The sequence below is a fragment of the Microchirus variegatus genome (assembly GCF_963457635.1).
Source record: "Microchirus variegatus genome assembly, chromosome: 7".
NCBI classification, from domain to species: domain Eukaryota; kingdom Metazoa; phylum Chordata; class Actinopteri; order Pleuronectiformes; family Soleidae; genus Microchirus; species Microchirus variegatus.
This window is the reverse complement of record NC_139808.1, coordinates 29000441-29022721: the sequence shown is the minus strand read 5'-3', so window position 1 is coordinate 29022721 and position 22281 is coordinate 29000441. Positions and strand designations below refer to the sequence as shown.

The 22281-nt window shown below is 39.2% G+C and overlaps 2 protein-coding genes across 2 annotated transcripts in view; one reads left to right on the top strand and one right to left on the bottom strand.

Moving 5' to 3' along the window:
• The window catches only part of fndc3ba (fibronectin type III domain containing 3Ba), a gene marked incomplete at both ends in the record, with an annotated part of 64377 nt that extends 53053 nt beyond the window's left edge, over positions 1–11324 (top strand). The window contains 7 exons of the mRNA XM_083892069.1: positions 1118–1231; positions 1350–1499; positions 2461–2759; positions 5043–5261; positions 9279–9445; positions 10220–10347; positions 11013–11324. Of these exons, the coding sequence (XP_083748195.1) occupies positions 1118–1231; positions 1350–1499; positions 2461–2759; positions 5043–5261; positions 9279–9445; positions 10220–10347; positions 11013–11324 (1389 nt within the window). The remainder of the gene's footprint in view (positions 1–1117; positions 1232–1349; positions 1500–2460; positions 2760–5042; positions 5262–9278; positions 9446–10219; positions 10348–11012) is intronic.
• An 8597-nt stretch (positions 11325–19921) lies between these two features.
• On the bottom strand, positions 19922–21977 carry ghsra (growth hormone secretagogue receptor a; the record flags this gene model as incomplete). The annotated part of the gene is made up of 2 exons (XM_083892729.1): positions 19922–20238; positions 21143–21977. The coding sequence occupies 2 exons, from the start codon at positions 21975–21977 to the stop codon at positions 19922–19924; spliced, it is 1152 nt and encodes a 383-aa protein (XP_083748855.1).
• Positions 21978–22281: the final 304 nt, after the last annotated feature.

The window sequence follows — 22281 nt, the reverse complement described above, 5'->3', positions numbered from 1 at the left end:
CTCTCTCTCTGTGTTTCACAGACTGGAGCTAAAGAAAACCCTGATTGGTTTGATTATTCTCTCAGACTAAAGAAAATCAGCTGATCGGCACAAACACGCTGCTCACGATAGGAAGCATGGAGCGAGAATAACAGCTCTGACAACAACACCTGACTCACGTGTAAACACCTGTGTGTGTCTCAGGGTTATTTTAGGTAACGAAAACTACAACTAGCAGTGGAAAAATCATTTAGTTAGCTGAAAATGAAATAAAAACAGGCAAAACTAACTAAAACTAAACTGAATTGTAGATAAATTCAGCTTCAAGTTTGACTTTTGATTTACCTGCAGGTGTTAAAGGTTAAAGCAAACTCAAATGAAATCTGGTCAGTAGGGGGCAGTCAAGTGAAGAAAAGCCCGACTTTGTTGAGTCGGGGTGGGCGATGTTAGCTTAAAATGATATCGCATTATTCCATCGTGATATAACAACAACATTTGTGACTATATTTGACAAAAGTAAAAGGTGTTTGTTTTGATACGCAAAGACATGTTATTCACAATTTAAAAAAATTAAAATTAACATATTGATGATGCAAAATATGTTAATGATAAAAAATAAATATTTAAATATATTTAAAAAATATACCACATGAAATTTATTGAATTGAATGAAATTAATGGATTTGATCACCCATATTTGGGGCCACACATTCTCTTAATACCTGAAAAACTAAGACTATTCCATCGTGATATAACAACATTTGTGACTGTATTTGACATGATTTCAAAGTAAAAGTTGTTTATTTTGATACGCAAATACATGTTATTCACAATAAAACAACATATTGATGATGCAAAATATGTAAATGATACATAATTAATATTTAAATATATGTAAAAATATACCACATGAAATCGATTGAATTGAAAGAAATTAACGTATTTGATCGTCCATATTTGGGGTCGTATTCTCTTAATACCTGAAAAACTAAATAAAATCTAAACTGAAACTACTAAAACATTTGTTGAATGAACTAAAACTAAACTGAAAAACTAAATAAAAATTAAAATTTTTTAAAAATTAACATTTAAAAACCATAATAATAACCTTTGTGTGTGTGTGTTTGTCTCTTTTCAGTTGGGAGCGTACTCTGACCCGACAGAGGTGACGACTGCAGCGGGGCCTCCTGGCCAGTGTGGGGCGCCACTCATCACTCTCACCAACAACACTTGTATAACGCTTAACTGGGAGGTGAGAACAACTGAAAACACCAGGAAAAATACATTAGACGTCTTCGTCACTCATTTCCTGTTGTCCGTCTCGACTCCGTTCATTTCTTCTAACTTCTGGTTGATTTCCTTTGTCGCAGAGTCCCGAGGGTTCGGGTACAGACATCTCTGAGTATCGTCTGGAGTGGGCGAGGGAGGAGGAGCCGATGGAGCTCATCTACTCCGGCTCTGCCACTCAGTGTGAACTGTCAGACCTTACGCCTGCCACAGACTACTGCTGCAGGCTACAGGTATCACTTATTATCACACTTAATAGCCCGGCTAAAGGCATTTACACAGAAATGTACATTTCTCGACGCAGAACAAGGTCACGCTAATGTTTTTTAATCGATGATTATGTGCGTGTTTGACGGCTGAATCACTCAGTTGACCTCGACGTGACCTCCATCCTGATGTTCTGTACCTTTTTAGGTGAAGCTTAATTGTTTATTTTTATGAGGACACTTTTTCTTCTTTAAGACTTCACTAAATCTATTTGACAGCCGACCATAAATCACAAACATATTTCTTTGTCACTGACCTGAAAAGGTATGGAGATAGTTTATAGTTTAAGTCGTAAGTCAAGGCTCTCTGTGCTCCTTTTATTCTGAAAAGGGTTGTGATTTTTTTTTTCTTTAAATTACCATAAAAAACATTTGTTTCATTGTGGGTGTTTTTTGTTTTTTTTTAAACTCTATTAATTTTCTGGCATTTTAAACAATACAGTACATACAAAAACCACACATACGTACACTCTTACCAATACACAAGACAAGATGGTATATATATATATTCATTCATTCATAAATTCATTTATTTAATTAATTAAACGTTTTTTGTTAAATTAATTAATTAATTAAATAAATAAATGAATCAATATTTATTTATTTAATTATAAATATTCATTTATAATGAAGTAATTTATAATTATAATATAACATTAATTAATTAAATCAATGAATATATATATTCAATTAATTCATTAAATAAATAAATATTCATTCATTTAATTAATTAATTAATTAATTAATTAATTAATAAAACAAACTTTTGGAAATTCAATAAATAAAAAATATATAATAAATAAAAATTAAGTTCGGTAAGAAAATAAAATATTTGTATATAGATGTACTGTATATATGTATATATTGAAAATTAAAAACAAGATAATGAAATTAATTAAAATTTCTCTGTCTCTCGTCTCCCTCTCAGGCGGTGAATCAGGCGGGCGCCGGTCCGTACAGCGAGCCGGTCAGCTTCAGAACCCCGGCGACGACTCCCGACCAGATCTCGTCTCTCCTCCTCTTGGACCTGCCGTCCTCCTCCTCCTCCTCTTTCACCTCTGAGTCGGCTAACTCCCCGTCGACCTGCCTCCTCCTGAAGTGGGACGAGCCCAACAGCAACGGGGCGGAGATCGCGTCCTACGTCATCACTGTGGACGACCGAGCCGTCGTCGTGGAGTCGGGGACGAGTCACCTGGTCACGGGCCTGCAACCGGACACCGAGTACAGGTACGGGAACCGATGTTTGACCTGAACACGTGATGAGGGTCACAGTAAGCTAGCATAGATAGGCAAAATATTGTTGCTAGTTTGTGAGCTAGCATAGATAGATAGACGGATTGATAGTTGGATAGTTTGCATGTATGATAGTTAGCTTGTTGGCAAGGTAGCATAAATTGATAATTGGCTAGTTAGCAAGCTAGCATAGATAGGCAAAAATACAGTTTGTAGTTAGTGAGCTAGCATCGATAGATGGATTTATAGTTGGCTAATTAGCAAGCTAGCTTAGATAGGCAAAAATACAGTTTCTAGTTAGTGAGCTAGCATCGATAGATGGATTTATAGTTGGCTAATTAACAAGCTAGCATAGATAGGCAAAAATAAGGTCAAGGTCAAAATGTCAAATACAGTTTCTAGTTAGTGAGCTAGCACCGATAGTTGGATTTATAGTTGGCTAATTAGCAAGCTAGCATAGATAGGCAAAAATACAGTTTCTAGTTGGTGAGCTAGCATTGATAGATGGATTTATAGTTGGCTAATTAGCAAGCTAGTATAGATAGGTAAAAATACAGTTTCTAGTTAGTGAGCTAGCATCAATAGATGGATTTATAGTTGGCCAGTTCATCAAGTAAATAAAGTTTTACAAAATGTCAATATAACGGGAATGTTATTTTATCTTTTACTTATCTTTGTTTTAATTTCAAACAAAACGTGTAGGGAGTTCCCAGGGTCGGCAGCATCTCTTATGAAGTTAACTGAAATGAACTCCACTCTCAAACTCACAGCTCAATTTAGAGCGTCTAATTTGCCTAATCCCCTAATCTGCATGCTTTTTCTGATAGTGGGAAGAAACTGTAGGAAATCCACGCACACACGGAGAGTGCTAACAACAACCATGTCGTACCAAAGTCTCTCTTCTTTCTATATAGGCTGTAAAACTGCATCATACAAGCGTTTTATTAAGTTGTTTTTGTGTCTGTGAGTAATCCTGTGTGTGTGTGTGTGTGTGTGTGTGTGTGTGTGTGTGTGTGTGTGTGTGTGTGTGTGTGTGTGTGTGTGTGTGTGTGTGTGTGTGTGTGGTGTGGTTTCATGTTGTGAAGAGGCACCGTGTTTACACACCATTGTTTTCATTCTGAGGTTGTTTTCATCCCAGTGTCACTTTGCTCTCTCGCAGAATAACAATGCTGCTGCCGCCGAGGCAGAACACCGTGTGTGTGTGTGTGTGTGTACATGTGTGTGTACATGTGTGCCACTTCAAATAATATTATTCTGCTGTTATTTCTGTGTGTGTGTGTGTCTCGGTAAATACTGTTTTGCTCGGTCAAGATCGCGCCTGTCAGAAATGCCTCAAAGTAAAAATAGCTGTATGTCCAGATAGAATTAAATAATAATAATAATAATAATACATGTTTAAAAAGAGTCCTGCATACATACATTGTGTGATGTGTTTTTAAAGAGAGCTTTATAACCTTTAGGCGACGTCATTATGAAATGAACATTAATACCCTCCAACACTTTCCATTAGTTCATACGGATGAATGACAAATAATTGGACGAACGCTGCCCTTTCTCTCTCGGGCCAAATGAATTATAGGAAAAGGTTACTGTGTTACAGAGAATCAGCAGTGAAATGTCAGATCAGACAGCGCTTGTGTGCTTGCAGAGAGCCTTGTGTGTGGATGCTAATCAGCTGATTAATTACAGAAAAGTGTGTGTGTGTGTTTGTGAGTCTGCACGTGCTTTTCAGTCCACGGGTGTAAATCCACGAAAACACGAGGATTTCCATGTGTTTTACTGTATATGCACTGATTTGTGATGGAAACTGAGGGAACGATGATGGGAGAATGGATCAATGGACTGTCTGGATTGGCCGATGTAAGGCTGGAAATAAACGCTCTCAAGAGAATGTCATAGATAATTTGACAAAAAAGTAAAGAAAAAAAATGTGTCTAAAATTTGACCAAAAAGTCAAAAAATAATTTGTCCAAAATGTGACAAAAAAGTCAAAAAATATTTTTTATCCAAAATTTGAAAAAAGTTCAATAAAAAAAGTCAAAAAATGTTTTCATCCAAAATTTGACAAAAACTTTTTTTTTTTCAAAAATTAGACCAAATTCTTTTTTTTCAAAATTTGACAAAAAAAGTCAAAAAAATTTCCAAAATTTCACAAAAAGGTAAAAAAAAAATTGGTCCTAAAAGTCAAAAGTCTTCCTGACTCTTTCATGTGCTCTAAATGTGCTTTATCTCTGCTGAACGCCGTCTTCTAAATCCACTTCCTCTTGGCTTTTACAGCATCCAGATTCAGGCGCTGAACTCCATCGGCTCCGGTCCCACGAGTCCACCGCTGCTGGCGAGGACGCGGCCACTCCCGCCCGCTCCGCCCCCTCTGGAGTGCGCCGCGGCGGGGCCTCAGAGCCTGAAGCTGAAGTGGGGCGAGAACCCCAGCCACACGCGAGCCCTGCTGGCCGACGACATGGTCTACACGCTACAGATGGAGGACAAGAACCACAGGTGAGACGCACACTCGATAGTCTTTTTACGTCATGTGGAAACTGAGACGCTGTCAAACGTTCAATGAGTCTTTTTGTCCATATGGTGACTCTGTGATGGACTGGAGGTTCCACCACCTGTTGCCCAATCGTTAAAAGATAAATGTTGTCATTCAAAATTTGACGAATGTAAAAAATTCTTTAAAGAAATTGTCCAAAATTTGACAAAAAAAGTAAAAAAATTGGTCAAAATTTGACAAAATGAACTTTTTTTTTTTAAAGAAATTGGTCAAAATTTGACAACGTTAAAAAAAGAAGTATTTCTAAATTTGACATGGTAAAAAAAAATACTTTTTCAAAATTTGACAGTCATAAAAATTATTTTTGGAATTTGACCAAACGTCCCAAAATTCTTTTCAAATTTGACAAAACGTCCCAAAAAATATTGTCCAAAATTTGACCAAAAAAAGTCAAAAATAAATTTGTCCAAAATTTAACAAAAAAAATCCTGAAAAATGTTATATGACAAAAAAGTAAAAAAATATATATATTTTTTATGTTTTTGGTGAAAATATCTTGCATTAGCTGATCTTTTTCAGCTCATTGATAGACTGGGAGCTCCTGTGTGTGGAGTCAGACTTGTTATCCTACAGCCGCTCAATACAAAAGGTCAATATCACACAATATGTGTGTGTGTGTGTGTGTGTGTGTGCATTAACCAGATGTACCAGAGAGCAGTCACGTTGAGGACATATAGAGCCAGCTGGAATATGGCCGACAAACAATCAAGCGTCCATTTAGCCAGACGGACGGTCAGAGAGCCAGATGGGGAGAGAGAGGGAGAGAGAATTAGCAGTTGTGAGGGAATTAAACACAATTTAGAAAGAGTTTGGCTGCATTTTCTATTTGTGTTAGCACAAGAAAAACAGTGGGAACAAGAACAGTAAGTGGTTCTACACCCCTCACTCTCTTGTTGTTATTATTGTTTGGACTTGTACGGTCATCACTGAGTTTGGATGAACTCTTGGCGAGTGGAGCCATATGTGCTGGTGTTTTGTGAATAATCCCAGAATGACATTTTGTGGTGCACTGCAGTGATTTAACTGAAAACCCACTCGAGTTCACCTCTCGCGCTGTTTTTTTTTACCCGCTCACTATATTTATCAAACATGTAAGTAATGCATTTATGACGATGGTGATTGCTGCCTGGGATTAAACGTGGTCAGGTCAAAATAGGTCAGATTCGTCCTTTTGTTTGGTCCGAGAATAGCTTTAAACCGGTCAGTGATTCATACTCTGTCCACTTTTCACCGTCCTATTCACTCTTTCTCTGGCAGGGTGGTAGTGTTTTTTTATCTAAAGCAGAATCTATGAAGTAGAAATAAACTAGTTTTATTTACTTTAACAAAAAAGTCGACATTGAAGTGGTTTAATTTAATGTTTTTGATTAATTCCACTGTTCAAGGCTGCTAATCTCTTGTTATTCTACTCTTTGTTGCTTATTGATTTCTAGGTTAACAAACGAGGAAGAAAGGATCTTATCTTACAAAAATCCACATCGTCTGATAATTAACTCAGATAAAAAAGTATCAGTTTCCTCAGAAAACCGTGGCATACATAAGCTCGTTCTTTTTAAACGAGTGAATCACACACTCTGTGTAACAGTGATGTGTGAATCCTGACCGTCTGCTGCAGACTAATTGCCGTTTCCCAGGATTCATTACGAGCAGCTACTGGTGACTCTGACCTGATGTTTGTATTAGCAGGTGTGTGTGTGTGTGTGTGTGTGTGTGTGTGTGTGTGTGTGTGTGTGTGTGTGTGTGTGTGTGTGTGTGTGTGTGTGTGTGTTCATTAGCAGACGAATGGATTGAACACTCTAACAGGACTAATCCTGCTTTATTGCGCCTTGTGCTCATCACCCGTGATGAAATATTTATAATATTAAGTTTCTTACACAGACTTATTATGTGTCAGTCGTTAAATGTCCAAAATTTGACAAAAAAAAGGTTTTTTTTTAAATGTATCTAAAATATAGTATATGTGTATATGTCGTCCAATATGATTTGATTAAAAAGAAGTAAAAAAAAAATTGGTTCAAAATTGGACTATAAAGTAAAAAAAAACAATGTATCCAAAATTTGACAAAAATTTAACTTTCACAAAAAGTTAATCCTATAGTATGTCGTCCAAAAAAAAATTGGTTTAAAATTTGACTAAAAAGTAAAAAAAATAAAAGATTTGTCCAAAATGTGAACCCCCACATTTTTTTTTTAATTGTCCAAAATAAAATTCAAAAATATTTTGGTCAGAAATTTGACAAAAAAAAAAGTTGCATTTAATTTGTACATAGAAAATGGCTCGAGTGTCTCATCATTTAAAGGAAGAACTGCATTCCTGTGAATAAGTAGAGATAATAATCACTTTGTGTTGTGGTTAATTACTTCTCTGGTGGCTGAACAGACACAGTTCATCTCATTAAATGCAGTGTGGTTATTATGTGTGTTGTTGAAGTGCTTCAGTATTATTCTGCCTTTTAGTGCAGAGAACAGATTAAGACTCTCTAATTATGGAGACTAACATGTGACTGATTTGCTTTGTTAAACAAAGAAGTTGCTGTCGTGTCTCATGTGGATTTAAATAAAGCATTCCGACAACACGGTGACCTCTCTCTGGTCTCTTATCCCTCACTGTCACGTTTCCTCCTGCAGCAGACTCTCCATCACAGTCTGTAATCACCAGCCTTGCTCTTCTTCACGCCCTCCTCCATCACTGTCTCCTCTCTGCTTTGCTTTCTCCTTTTACCTTTTTATTTAGCTGAAAAACCCATAACACAGACAATTCATCTTTTGTCATCAAACAGCTCGCTCGCCAAAAACTTATCCTCTCTCCTTTAATCCATCAGTGCCTCGTCCTCCCCACAGCCACAGAGACTGTGATTGGTTATCTGTGCTCTGTTTACAAATCACTGTTGCATTTCGTTGGGAGGTTGTTTTTCTCTCACTTTTCTGTTCTATACGTATAGTATCGCATCTAGGGCTGCAACGAATACTTGAAGCAAAAACTCTGCCTCAAGGCCTGTTCAGCGCAGGGATCGTTGTTCCACACGGACCGTTTTAGCAGACGCACACCGCACATATGGAGAGTGAAACGGCGCGTAAAAAGGCAGGAAATGTCCAAAGTGTCAGTCGTTAAATGTCTAAAATTTGACAAAAAAAATTTAAATTGTCCAAAATTTCACAAAAAGGTCATCCTATAGTATGTCGTCCAAAATTTTGTTTAAAAGAAGTAAAAAAAATGGGTCAATATTTGACTAAGAAGTAAAAAAAAAAATTCTTAAAAATCCAAACTTGACCACAATTTTTTTTTTAAATGTATCCCAAATTTGACAAAAAATAAAAAATGTCCAAAATTTCACAAAAAGGTCATCCTACAGTATGTCGTCCAAAATTTGATTTAAAAGAAGCAAAAAAAAGTTGTTCAAAATTTGACTAAGAAGTAAAAAAAAAATGTCCAAAATTTGACAAAAAAAACATTGGTTGTCCCAAATTTGACAAAAAAAGGTCCAAAGTGTGGGACCATTTCATGCTTAAACAGGAGCCATTAAAGAAAACGACATTTCAGCATCTATTTGAGCCGATAGCATCCAGTTGCTAGCGCTTTCAGCACACGCTAACGTAAACATTGATGTTAGCTTAAATATAAATATTTTTGTAATGGAGTATTCTAACGATTATTCCTCGATTAATTGAGTAATCAGATTAAATTAAAAAAATAAAATATATATATATAAATATATAAAAAAGTTTAATATTTTTTTGTTAATAAATGAATGAATGAATTAAATAGTAATTGAATTTTGCATCCTCGATTAATCGAAAAAGTAATTTGTCCATTACAAAATTATTCTATAGCTGCTAGCTAGCATAAATCTACTCGTGAACAATCATCTGAATGAATGTACAGGAGTGGTTCAGTGTCGTCGATGTTGTCTAATTTGATTCTCGCTCATCACTTTCTCCTCCCTGTTTCCGTCTTCCAGGTTTGTGACGATCTACCGCGGCCCCAGTCACACCTACAAGATGCAGCGGTTGACCGAGTCCAGCAGCTACAGTTTCAGAATACAGGCCATCAGTGACGCCGGCGAGGGCCCGTTCTCAGACACGCACACCTTCTGCACCACCAAGTCTGTTCCCCCCACCCTCAAAGGTAAACTCGCCCAGGAAGTGGGTGTGATGAATGTTTTGTTTGTATAATAGGGGAAATATGTTGTTTGCAATTCATATTTGTGCATTTTTGGATTGAAAGATAAACCCACAATAGTCAATTTCATGTCGTTCTGTTTACATTAAAGCGTTCAAAAAGTGGAATTTTAAACTACTTTTCCCGCCATTTTAACATCAAATTTGTCGAACCGTTGAGGCCGTGCCTTTTGACGTAGAGAAAAGCTCAAAACGCGCTAGGATGAGTTTGTTCAAATGCTTTGACCATAAATATTTATTTTTTTCCAAAATGGCCGACATCTGGGTGGGCGGAGCTAATGTATGTACGTTAGACATTTGTTCGGGATTACGTTGGTTTCCTTGACGTACTTCTGCATTAACACGTTTTGTGGACTTTGTTTGAAGCAGCAACAATAACCACAGTTAAAGACGCCAGAGGGCATTATGGGTAATAATGATGTGCAGTGCAAACAGCGTTGGTGTATCCACGAACACCTGTCAACACTTTAAAAAAGTCAAAGGTCTTTTGTCTCCATGGTTACGCTGATCATTTAAACTCATAATAGGATCCTTGGATGTTATTGTTTTTGTATAATTATTGACGGCTGAAAAACAAAATCATTCCACATGAATGATGCAGTAACACTCTGAAAATAGCCTGGAACAAAGAAGTAATTAACTGGACTGCTGCTGCTGCTGCTGCTACAAAGAAGAAGAATTAAATCCTGGAATTTGTGTTTTGGTTTTTTTCCCCCGACAGCTCCCAGACTGCAACAGCTGGAGGGCAACATGTGTGAGGTCACATGGGAGACCATCGCACCAATGAGAGGGGATCCTGTCAGCTATGTGCTGCAGGTGCTGGTGGGACGCGAGTCTGAATACAAGCAGGTTTGTTTGTTTTCAGCTTCTTAAATGTGAATATTCTCTTAGTTTTTAATTATTTAATTAAATAAATAATTATTTAATTTAATAGTTAATTATTTAATGTAATAATTAATTATTGAAATAGTTAATTATTTAATTTAATAATTAATTATTGAAATGGTTAATTATTTAATTTAATAATGAATTATTGAAATCATTAATTATTTAATTTAACAATGAATTATTGAAATAGTTAATTATTTAATTTAATAATTAATTATTGAAATGGTTAATTATTTAATTTAATAATGAATTATTGAAATCGTTAATTATTTAATTTAATAATGAATTATTGAAATGGTTAATTATTTAATTTAATAATTCATTATTGAGATCATTCATTATTTAATTTAATAATTCATTATTTAAATGGTTAATTATTTAATTTAAAAATTAATTATTGAAATCGTTAATTATTTAATTTAATAATTAATTATTGAAATCGTTAATTATTTAATTTAATAATTAATTATTGAGATCATTCATTATTTAATTTAATAATTAATTATTTAAATCATTAATTAATTGTATAATTAATTAAATAATTAATAGTTAGCTGCAGCTCTATTTAGCTTAGATTAGCCGAAATACTGTTTTCATGCTAACGCTCCCCGTTCCCCCCCGCGTAGGTTTTCAAAGGTGAGGAGGGCCTGTTCCAGATCTCCGGTCTCCAGGGCAACACCGACTACCGTTTCCGCGTGGGCGCCTGCCGCCGCTGCCAGGACACGTGCCAAGAACTGTGCGGCCCGCTCAGCCCCTCGTCTCTGTTTGCGCTGCGGCGCCACGAGTCGGCGTCGTCGGTGGACCCGTGCGCCGCCGAGGCGGGCAAGGGGGCAGGCCTGATCTCCAGCGACGAGCGCTTCGCGGCGCTGATCGTGTGCGTGTTCGCCGGCTTCTCCATCCTCATCGCCTGCTTGCTACAGTACTTCTTCATGAAGTGAGGGAATTTTTTACTAAAGGATAGAAAGAGAAAAAGCTAAATCACAGAGAAACTTTTAAAAGAGAGCGAGAGAGAGAGAGAGAGAAAAGTCTATGAAAGAACCCAACGAAATCAAAAGAAACACTTGAGATCTACTTCTACGTCTATATATGTCCTTTTTATTTGTTTGTTTGTTGTTTTAGTATGAATTCAGGCTCTTGTCCTTCACCTCGTCGTCTTCTGCCTTCACTCGGTTTCTCTCTCACCTTCGTCTGTCGACGTCCGTTTCATTTTCTAAAGGATTTCTGCCGAGGAAACGGCTGAAAAAACAACTGAAAATCAAGCCTTAAAAAACAGCTGTGAGCGAAGCAGTCGCTCCTCAGACTGACTGTTAACGTGCATGTTTTCATTTTTCTACTTTTCTTCATATTCCATTTAGAGAACGTGTATATTTCTGGACAGTCGTTGCCTTACAGTAGTTTATTTTTTTCTTTTGTTATTGTTTTTCAATGTTTTTTTTAATTTTTTTTTTTTTTTTTTTTTTGCTGCAGTCTTTATTCATTCAGCCATATTCCAATGTAGGCCTTCAAAGCTTTAGCCGATCATACCGTTATTATTAATATTATTATTATTATTGTTATTCAGTTTTATACTCTACAGGCTGTAGAGACACACACACACACACATACGCAGTACACTCATGCAATGACAATGAAAAAACACACCCTTAAACGAAGGCAATCACTGCTTTTAACATTCATTCATTCATTCATTCATTCATTCATTCAGCTACCAAAGTGATGCAATCCATGTGTGGTGTAAGATGCTGCTATCCTGTGATTTTATTATATCTAAGAAAGAATGGAAAACCAGTTAATATAATATATATATATATACATACATATATATATATATATATATATACATGCAATACAAATATATATATATATTATAACAAATATCTATGATGCTATAGAAGTGATGGCGATGTAAGGTCTGAAGTACAACAAGTTTTTAACAGCAGCAGCTCTGAGGTCAGTTTCCACAGTTTTGAAGGAGCCGTCTCTTAAAACAAACACTGGCTGTGGATCAGTGCGTCGAACGCTTAGTTTGGCTGCAGCGAAAACCAGGATCGGAGCGGAGCAGCTCCTCCACCATCTCAAAAAAGAAAAACAACTCTCTTTCTGCGACGTTAGCAGACGTGCTAACAGCCTGCCTTTCTGTGCGAGTGAGTGCGTGTGTGTGTGTGTGTGTGGGTGTGTTAACCAGGAAAAGCCAGTAGCCGTTAGCTTTGAGCTTTAGCCCTTTTGCAAACGCATCCAGCTGTCAGCCAGAGCTGCCCTGAAGCCGTAGTTTCTCCCTTCAGCTCCTGTGTGAATTCTCCCTTTAGGCCCCCTCACCCCCACCCCCCCCCCCCCCCCCCGATTAAATAAAAGGTGCTTTATTGACATGTAATCAGAGCAGCAGCAACTCAGTCCCCGGTCATGTTCTCTGAGGAACGCCACCGCTAACCTTAAACCCCGCCCCCTCCTCCCCCCCGAGCCATTTCCTTTAACTTGATTACTTCTTTTTTAAACCACAGCCTGAAAAACTAAGCCAAGGTACAGTTTCATACAGTGTTTCCCCAAATCCTGGTCCTCAGGGAACATGGCCCTGCCATGTTTTAGATGTAACACCTGATTCAGATGAAACGAAATGAATAAAAAATTGACAAAAGTTGAAATATAACATTACATTTTTTTGAAAAAAGTTGAAACAAATGTTTTTGAAAAAAGTTGAAACAAATTTTTTTCAAAAAAGTTGGAACAAGTTTATTTCAAAAAAGTTGAAACATTTTTTTCAAAAAAAATTGTCAAAACTTGAAACTTAATATTTTTGAAAAAAAATTGTCAAAACTTGAAACTTAATTTTTTTTTTACAAAAAAAAATGTAATTGTTGAAATATAACATTATAAAAAATTGACAAAAGTTTTTAGGAAAAAGTTGACAAGTTGAAGCATTACATTTTTGAGGATTTTTTTTTTTTTTAAACAAAAGTTGAAACATAAAATTATTTGAGAGAAAAAAATGACAAAAGTTGGTTATCGGGCAGTGTAACATGTAAAACATGGCAGGACAGTGTTCCCTGAGGATCAGGATTGGGAAACACTGGTTTAAAACACACTCTGATCCAAAGAAGTCACTATTCACGAGGGGGCGGGGTGTTTAAGGACCTCAGTGACCTCAGGGAAAAGGCCTTAGAGAGGGGAGAGCTTCATCGCTGCTGCTGTCATCATCATCATCATCATCATCATCGTCGTCTACGCTGTGCCTTGCTCCTCTCCTTGTTCGTCAGTCAGAAAGCAAAAAAAGAAAAGAAAAGAAACACCTTTGCCAAAGTTGATGGGAAAGTTAAGGTAGTTTTTTTTTCTAGGTTTTTATTTATACTATATATATTTGCATACAGTACTTTACATGCCAATTACAGTGCAATCTTCATTTATTTATTTAAAGATTAAGAGACAAGTGTAGTTATATACTAATTTTTTTTTCCTTGTAGCATGTTTTTTTTTTTTTTTTTTAAATGTTAGATTGATATGATTAAGGCCAGCATTCCTTATCTCAGTAACCCTTTAAGTATTGTTTTCCTCTTACAGCTGTTGGGAACCTGTAGCTCGATGGATCCGTACATTTTACAGTTATCGTTGCTGTTTTCAGACATGTAACCAAATGTATTTTTGTTTGTTTTTGTTTGTTTTTCATCTCCTGTGTCGTACGTCGTACACACTTCCTGTAAACGCTTAGACACAGACATGTAGCAAGAGTCCAGGCCGTAGGGTCAACGTCAACGTCATCGGTATTGGGATAAACGTCTTCTGCCTTTGGCTTTTTTTGTTTTTATTTTGTTGTTTTGTTGTTCTTTTAGTGTTATAATAACGATGCTTCTGATGATATCTTTCTACGATTTTTATCGCCAAAGTGCAGGCTTTCTCGTGTCCATGTGTAGATGTTGCGTCTAAAAGGGGTTTCTGTGGCGTTGACATGTAAACGACACAGCATTACGATTATTATTATTGTTATTATTATTGTTGTTGTTATTATTATTCGAAAGGAAAAAAAAAAAACAACCAATAACGTGATCTGTGATTATGCGTCTTTTCATATTATCTTTCATTTTGTTTTGTTTTGTTTTTGTAAAGCAGAAAATGTGCCATTTTTTTAAAATGTGCGGCCCCTTTTGTGGAGATGTTTTTTTATTTAGTGCTGGGCACGCTTACGCGTTAGCGACGTCAAAGTTAGCGCATGTTAACGCGGTAGCGGCGTCAAAGTAAGTGCATGTTAACATGTTAGCGGCGTCAAAGTTAGTGCACGTTAACGTGCTACTGGCGCTAAAGTTAGCGCACGTTAACGCATTAGCAGCGTCAAAGTTAGCACACATTAACACATTAGCAGTGTCAAAGTTAGCATATGTTAACACGTTAGTGGCGTCAAAGTTAGCATACGTTAATGGGCTAGCGGCGGCAAAGTTAGCTCACGTGAATGTGCTAGCGGTGTCAAAGTTAGCGCACGTTAACGCATTAGCCCCATCAAAGTTAGCACACATTAACACATTAGCAGCGTCAAAGTTAGCATATGTTAACACGTTAGTGGCGTTAAGTTAGCACACATTAACACATTAGCAGCGTCGGCGACCTTGAGTGTCTTGAAAGACGCCTTCTAATATAATGCATTATTATTATTATTATTAAAGTTAGCGCACGTTATCGAGTTATCAGTGTCAGAGTTAGCACACATTAACACATTAGCAGCGTCAAAGTTAGCATATGTTAACACACTAATGGCATAAATGTTAGCGCACGTTAACAAGCTAGCAGCATCAAAGTTAGCGCACGTTGATGCATGTGTCGTTTCCATGGCGACTGGACTGGGAAAAAGACGCCATGTTTACGTGACTCCCGATTGTTAAAATGAGTCTCTAAAGTAACGCTAACCTTTAAAAACAGAGGCACACATACGCAGTACACAGGTACGCTGGTTATTTGTTATCGCTGCTCTTTTCGTTTAATAAACAGACCCGTTCCAGTTCCACTTTAGGCGCGCTAACGGACGCTAAAGGAGCTAACGGACGTAAAAATGACGTCACGCGCGTCTTTTTCCAGTCAGGTCTTCCTGGAAACGCGCCAACGTTGACGCCGCTAAAGCGCTAACGTGCCCAGTGCTACTTTTTTTGTTGTTGTTTTTTGTTTTTTAAACACGACCTTTAATTTCACACTGAAAAAAAAAACAATCATGCGATGTTTTCAGGCGAACGACGACGACGAATAATAATAATAATATTTGACGATTCCTTGTTCAGACGAGTGCTGGTGTAGTCGTTTTTTGTATCCAGTATTTTTTTTTCGCTAAGATGACGACGACGATATACAGAGAAATCTATAGAGCTATAGAACGAGCGAGAAGGGCGAGCGCATTACGAACTAACACGAGTTGAAGCACTTTTTTTTTTTTTTCGTACATCCGAGCGTTAGCCTCGAGGAGGGCTAACGCCAGTGGGAGGAGTCAGCCGCTCTGTTCCGAAACACTACTGCCAACGCCGTCGTCTTTATGTTCAGTTACGTACAGATCACAGGGAGGACGATGCCCGTTTGTGACCTGACCTTTGACCCCTGATGTTATGTGGCCCACACACACACACACACACACACACACACACACAGAGTTTAAATCATGGCCCGTGTAAAGAAGGCTAACACAGTGTTTGTGGGCGAGGTACTCCCTTAATGTGTCGTTTATTTAGTTGTTTTTTAAAAAATGCTGGTGAAGTTTTAGCCCCGCCCCCTCGCTGTACCCTGCAGGTCCTGCACATTTTAATTCGTGCGTCGAGAACGAACGACGTGGTTTTCTTTCCGTTATATTTTCCCAGCGATCCCACATCTGTGCCTTTTTACCATTTTATTTTTCAATATTTTTTTTTATTATTATTATTTTTATGTTTTGTACGTTTTACACTAAAGTAGAGATTTTTTTTTTTTTTTGAGATTTTGACAAAACAAAAAAAACCTACAGAGATTTCACAGGTGTTTTAAATATTTTTTTAAAAGCGACACACACACACACACACAAAGGAGAAAAGAATTATTTTTTACCTCACGATTTAAAAACATTCCAATGTTGTCACGGTCTACGAATTGAATTTTAAAAAAGAAAAAAAAAAGAAATTCATTGCATTTCTTCTTGTATTGTAAATGTTAGACAATTTCATATGCATTATATAAAAGAAACTGCCATATCAATTTTAATGTATAGATTTTTGCAAATACTACCCTATGTATGTAAGACGTAACTGTATCGGTAGCGTATATATAATATATTTATGCCCAATAAATGTTTTAATTTTTTCTGACTTTGGTTGAAACTCTTATGTTTTATTGAACCTGTGCAGAGAATAATGAAAAATAATCTTTAATTAGCTTTAAAGTGTGAGATTGATGGAGTTAATGTTGTTTAGCTGTTTTTCTTGTGTTGTCCCTCAAAGTTACAGCGAGAACGCCGTCTTTTGACCTGTCCTGACGTCTGTGATCACATCGTGTTGCGTAGCTTTGTTTAATGTAGAGTTAATGCGATCACTGCAAACTATTGTCCACTATCGAGTGGAATTTATTTTTGTGAAATTGATCAGGGAAAAGTGACGGTGACCACGCGACGACGACTCAGCAGTGATTTAGTGTTTGACTAAAGCTGACGATTCAAGGGTTCACACAGCAACAAAAGGGACGCCGCTTTTCCACTACGTGGTACCGGCACGACTCGCCTCGACAAGACCCGACACCACTCGACTAGACATGACTCGACTCAACAGAACAATTCGACTCGACAGAACGACTCGACTCGACACAGAACGACTCGACACAGAACGACTCGACTCGACAGAATGACTCGACACAGAACGACTTGACTCGACAGAATGACTCGACAGAACGACTCGACACAGAACGACTCAACTCGACAGAGAACGACTTGACAGAGAACGACTCGACTCGACGGAAAGACTCGACACAGAACGACTCGACAGAACGACTCGACACAGAAAGACACGACTTGACAGAACGACTCGACTCGACGGAACGACTCGACAGAACGACTCGACAGAACGACTCGACAGAACGACTCGACAGAACGACTCAACAAAACGACTCGCCAGAGAACGACTCAACTCGACAGAACGACGCAACGCGACACAGCACGACTCGACAGAACGACTCGACTCGACTTGACAGAACGACTCGACAGAACGACTCGACTCGACAGAACGACTCGACTCGACAGAACGACTCGACTCGACAGAACGACAGAACGACAGAACGACTCGACTCGACAGAACGACTCGACTCGACAGAACGACTCGACTCGACAGAACGACAGAACGACTCGACTCGACAGAACTACTCGACAGAACGACTTGACTCGACAGAACGACTCGACCGACTCGACTTGACAGAACGACTCGACAGAACGACTCGACGACTCGACAGAACGACTCGACGACTCGACAGAACGACTCGACTCGACTTGACAGAACGACTCAACACAGAACAACTTGACTCGACAGAACGACTCGACTCAACAGAACGAGTCGACTCGACTTGACAGAACGACTCAACACAGAACAACTTGACTCGACAGAACGACTCGACTCAACAGAACGACTCGACAGAACGACTCGACTCGATTCGTCTCGACACAACCCGACTAGTTTTTTGTTTTTTTTCAAGGTTCCATGTCCATGATGCCCAGCGGCACGAGCAAAAGGGGGCGTGGCCACACATAATAGTCAGTCAGACCATAATAATCACCCACGCTCTTATTGCGCTCGAGTAATTTTTTTTACCCGCGGATTTAATTCTAATTCTGCCAATAGGGCCCGCCTCTCCTCTCAGCCCCACAGTGCTGTGTGAGTGAGAGGGGGCGTGGCTACAGCAGAGCCTCTTTTACGGATACATTTAACCACATCTTTTACTTATCCGAACAACGCCAAACTTGGTGCTGCACTTACACGCGCCCTCAGCGAAACATCTGACAGACATTCATGTAATTTATCGATTGATGCTACAAAATACTACAAAAGAAGTGTGTTTTCTTTGACTTTATACACGACTTTAACAGACACGGTTACCCAACAGGAAATATTCACAGAAATACAGAAAAATAAGACTGTGTTTTTCTCACAGTAAACAGTATTTGATGACATCAACAGTCAGAGAAACATTGATTTAGAGACAGAGAAACATTCCTCATGCTTTTTCAAACCCAGTGTGGATCAGTGGAGGCTGCTGCGGTGATGTTCAAACTCAGAGTAGCGTATCTATTTATTTACAAACTTAAAGCCACAACAACAACATCGCTAACATACTTCTTTTTGTCGTATCAGTACACCTGAGATCGCTGAGAAAAAAAATCACAGTCAGTGTTTCCAGTGTGGTGCACAGTTCTGAGGCAATTCATGGTCAATGGTGTTGATTTTTTTACAGCTTTCTTTGTCCTGTGCAACCACAGAAGTGTCTGACCTGACGCTGCGGCTCATTCAACGTGAAGATAAACAATTAGACGTGATGAAAAAGTATGCAAAAGTATGCATTCTGTACATTTTTTGTCTATGATTGTGGCTTATTTTGTAGAAATGTGAACGTGAACACACACACACACATACACGTGCACACGCACTCCAACTCATTACAATAATTACACCAAAAAAGGAACGACAATTAATCGCAAAAAGCAAAACAATCAAATTTGCAATAATGGAGGAGAGCAAAAACATTTTTTTTTTTTTAATCAAAAGACAATTTCTTAAAAATGCTCTTTATGGAAAAACAGTATTATGTATATGAGATATTTTTAATGGCTCCTCAGATGAGAAAAGCAATTTATTGTATAGCATTACTGCTACATTAATTAATTATTTAATTATGTAATTATTTATTTAATTATTTAATGAATTATTTAATTACTTAATTAAGTATTTAATACATTTATTATTTAATACATTTATTATTTAATAAATAAATAAATTATTTAATAAATGTATTATTTAATAAATTAAATAATTATTTATTTAATAAATTAATAAATACATTTATTTATTTATTTATTAAATAAATACATCACAATGAACAAAGTGACCCAGGGTTTTTATATATTAGATTATTTAAATTCTAAATGTCAAAAGAAATTCTCAAATTTTCCCCATAGAAAACCCATAGATTTGATTTCATTCTAATCCTCACATTAGGACTATTGTTATTGTTGTTTGTATCTCACGTGGCAATGCTCCATTTAAGGCTTAAAGATACAGGACAGAGACGAGAGAACTGATATTTGACTTAATTTAAAAAAAAGTAACACACACACACACACATACACACACACACTGCACTCCTGCCCCTTTCTACATGAGTATAGGCTGCAGAGCAGTGCCACACAAATCTACAGTGCTTTCTTTGTCATCCAGGTCATGAATTACAGTATAAGGCAGTTGTTTAATGTCTGTGTTTGAAGGAAAATTGACTGGAAAAATAGTCTCGATGGATTGTCAAGACACCAAGATGGCTTCGTTATCTTCGCAGGGACTCTGACGGCGCTTCAGAGGCTCACTGTGGACTCTGTCCAGCCGTTGGAGAGGTCTCCCTTCACGGTGGCGCTGGCCGTGCGCCCTCGTGGCGGCCGGCTGTCGGTCAGGCCGAAGAGGCGCGCGGCCGCGCAGCGGTACTTCCACGACATGGTGTTGTAGAGGATGGGGTTGATGGCGGCGCTCAGGTAGAAGAGGACCACGGACACCAGGCTGCAGTACTCGGACAGCAGGGACAGCAGCCGGGACGGAGCGTCCAGGGAGCGGAAGTGCAGGTAGCGACCCACGTGGAAGGGCAACCAGCAGAGGACGAAGGCGAGCACCACCACCACTGGAGAGAGAGAGAGGATGGACATGTTAAAAGTGATGTGCTGATATCACAACCTTCAGTATCGGCACCAGTTTATATATGTGTGTGTTTGTGTGTTCTAGTACTTGCGGCATACTGAGGACCATTGAGGGTTTTTAACCCTCAAAGTGAGGTCATTTTTACGAAGTGAGGACATTTTGGGCCGGTCCTCACTTTGTTTTCATTCAAATCACTTCCTGAGGTTGTAAACATGCTATACTCTGTTTTTAACACAGCTCCTCAATTTGGTACAAAAACCTGTTTTCCAGCCCACTTTTTGCTCTGGGGCTCCACCTGCAGACATTTTATTGTACTGCACCTAGTAGTTCTTTATAGATGTGTTTCATGAAGTAGATATTTGTAATTGTGTTGATTTACGAAGTGGAAATGCTGGTCCTCACTTTGTCAGTAACCCGGTCCTCAGTATGCAGCAAGTACAAGAGTGTGTGTGTGTGTTATCTAACAACAACGTTAAAGGTGCCATATGTAAGAATGTGGCCAAAAACTGTTACTACATTCAAATTCAAAATACAGAGGTCTTTTAGGTTTCGTTTTCTGACGTAACTGGCAACCCGTGGTCGCTCGGCAGCTGAGACTCTACTGACTGCAATGATTGGTAGATGCCACCGGACGCCAAAACATGATTTCAAAACGTAAACATGATTTGCAGTCTGCAAAATATTGTTTTTTAATGCAAATATTTTGTCTGTACTGTTGTTGTTGGTGAGTTCAGTTTGTTATATGAACATTATTCCTGAGTCTCTGTGATGTATTAGGAGGATTTTATGATTTATTACATAATGCACCTTTAAATAAGAACGAAACCGACGATAAAGGGTAAATAAACCCGTGCGTAAACGCGCGTAATTACGCGGCGCACACCCACCCAGCATCTTGATGGTCTGCCTGTTGCTCTTGTCCCTGTGAGCCACGCGCGAGCCCATGCTCGTCTCGCGGTGTCTCTGCCACAGACGGCGGCCGATGAGGCTGTAGAGCACCGTGAGGCAGAAGACCGGCATGAAGAAGAACACGGAGCTCAGCCACACCATGGCGCCCATCAGACCCGACTCCACGGCGTAGTGCGTCATCCTGCACTCGCGCGTGTCCACCTCTTCCGGAGAGGAGTCGCTGCCGCTGCCGTTGACGTCGCGCGGTCCCGCGCTGTCCCGCTCCACTCCCACCATCACGAACACGGGCCCCGCGCTCATCAGCGACACTGTCCACAGGAGGAGGATGAGAGCGCGCACCCGCCGTTTGGTCACCAGAGCCTTGGCGCGCAGCGGGAAACAGATGGCCAGGTATCGCTCCACGGACAGCGCGGTGATGCTCAGGATGGTGGAGTACGTGCACGACTCTGACACGAACTGGAAGAGTTTGCAGAGCGCGTCGCCGAAGCGCCACGGCCTGTACCTCCACATGCGGTACAGGTCCAGCGGCATGCACAGGAAGATGAGCAGGTCGGACACGGCCATGCTGCACAGGTACAGGTTGGTGGTGGTGCGCATGTCCCGGTATTTGCTCACCACCAGGATGGTCATGACGTTTCCGGTCATCCCGACCAGGAACAGCAGCGTGCACGCGACGGTGATGACCGCGAGGAGCGGGATGGAGTAGAAGTTGAGAGGCGGCCGCACGTGGTCAGGGCTGCGCGTGCTGTTGTGGATCTCCTCCCAGCTGCAGTTGACGGAGACGCACAGCGAGTGGTTGGGCCAAGTGGGCATGCTGTTGATGCGGGAATTATGCACGGGGCCACGCACCCCAGGTTTGGAGCTCCTCGAGCCCCGTGGCGCTGCGCTTTCTTCCCATCATCCAAGAGGAGCCGTGCGTAAAACCAAAATTTGACCTTTACGCGTCACAGTGGAATAAATCACAAAGAATGTCCACTCAGATTATTTGGCCACAGGATATTTGCGCATCCTCTCCGAGAAAGTCCCGCAGAGTTCCCATCACCAGCAGCGCGTGCCTGCATCTGAGCCAAAGACAACAACAACAACAACAACAACACGGTGTCAGTGACGCTGAGTC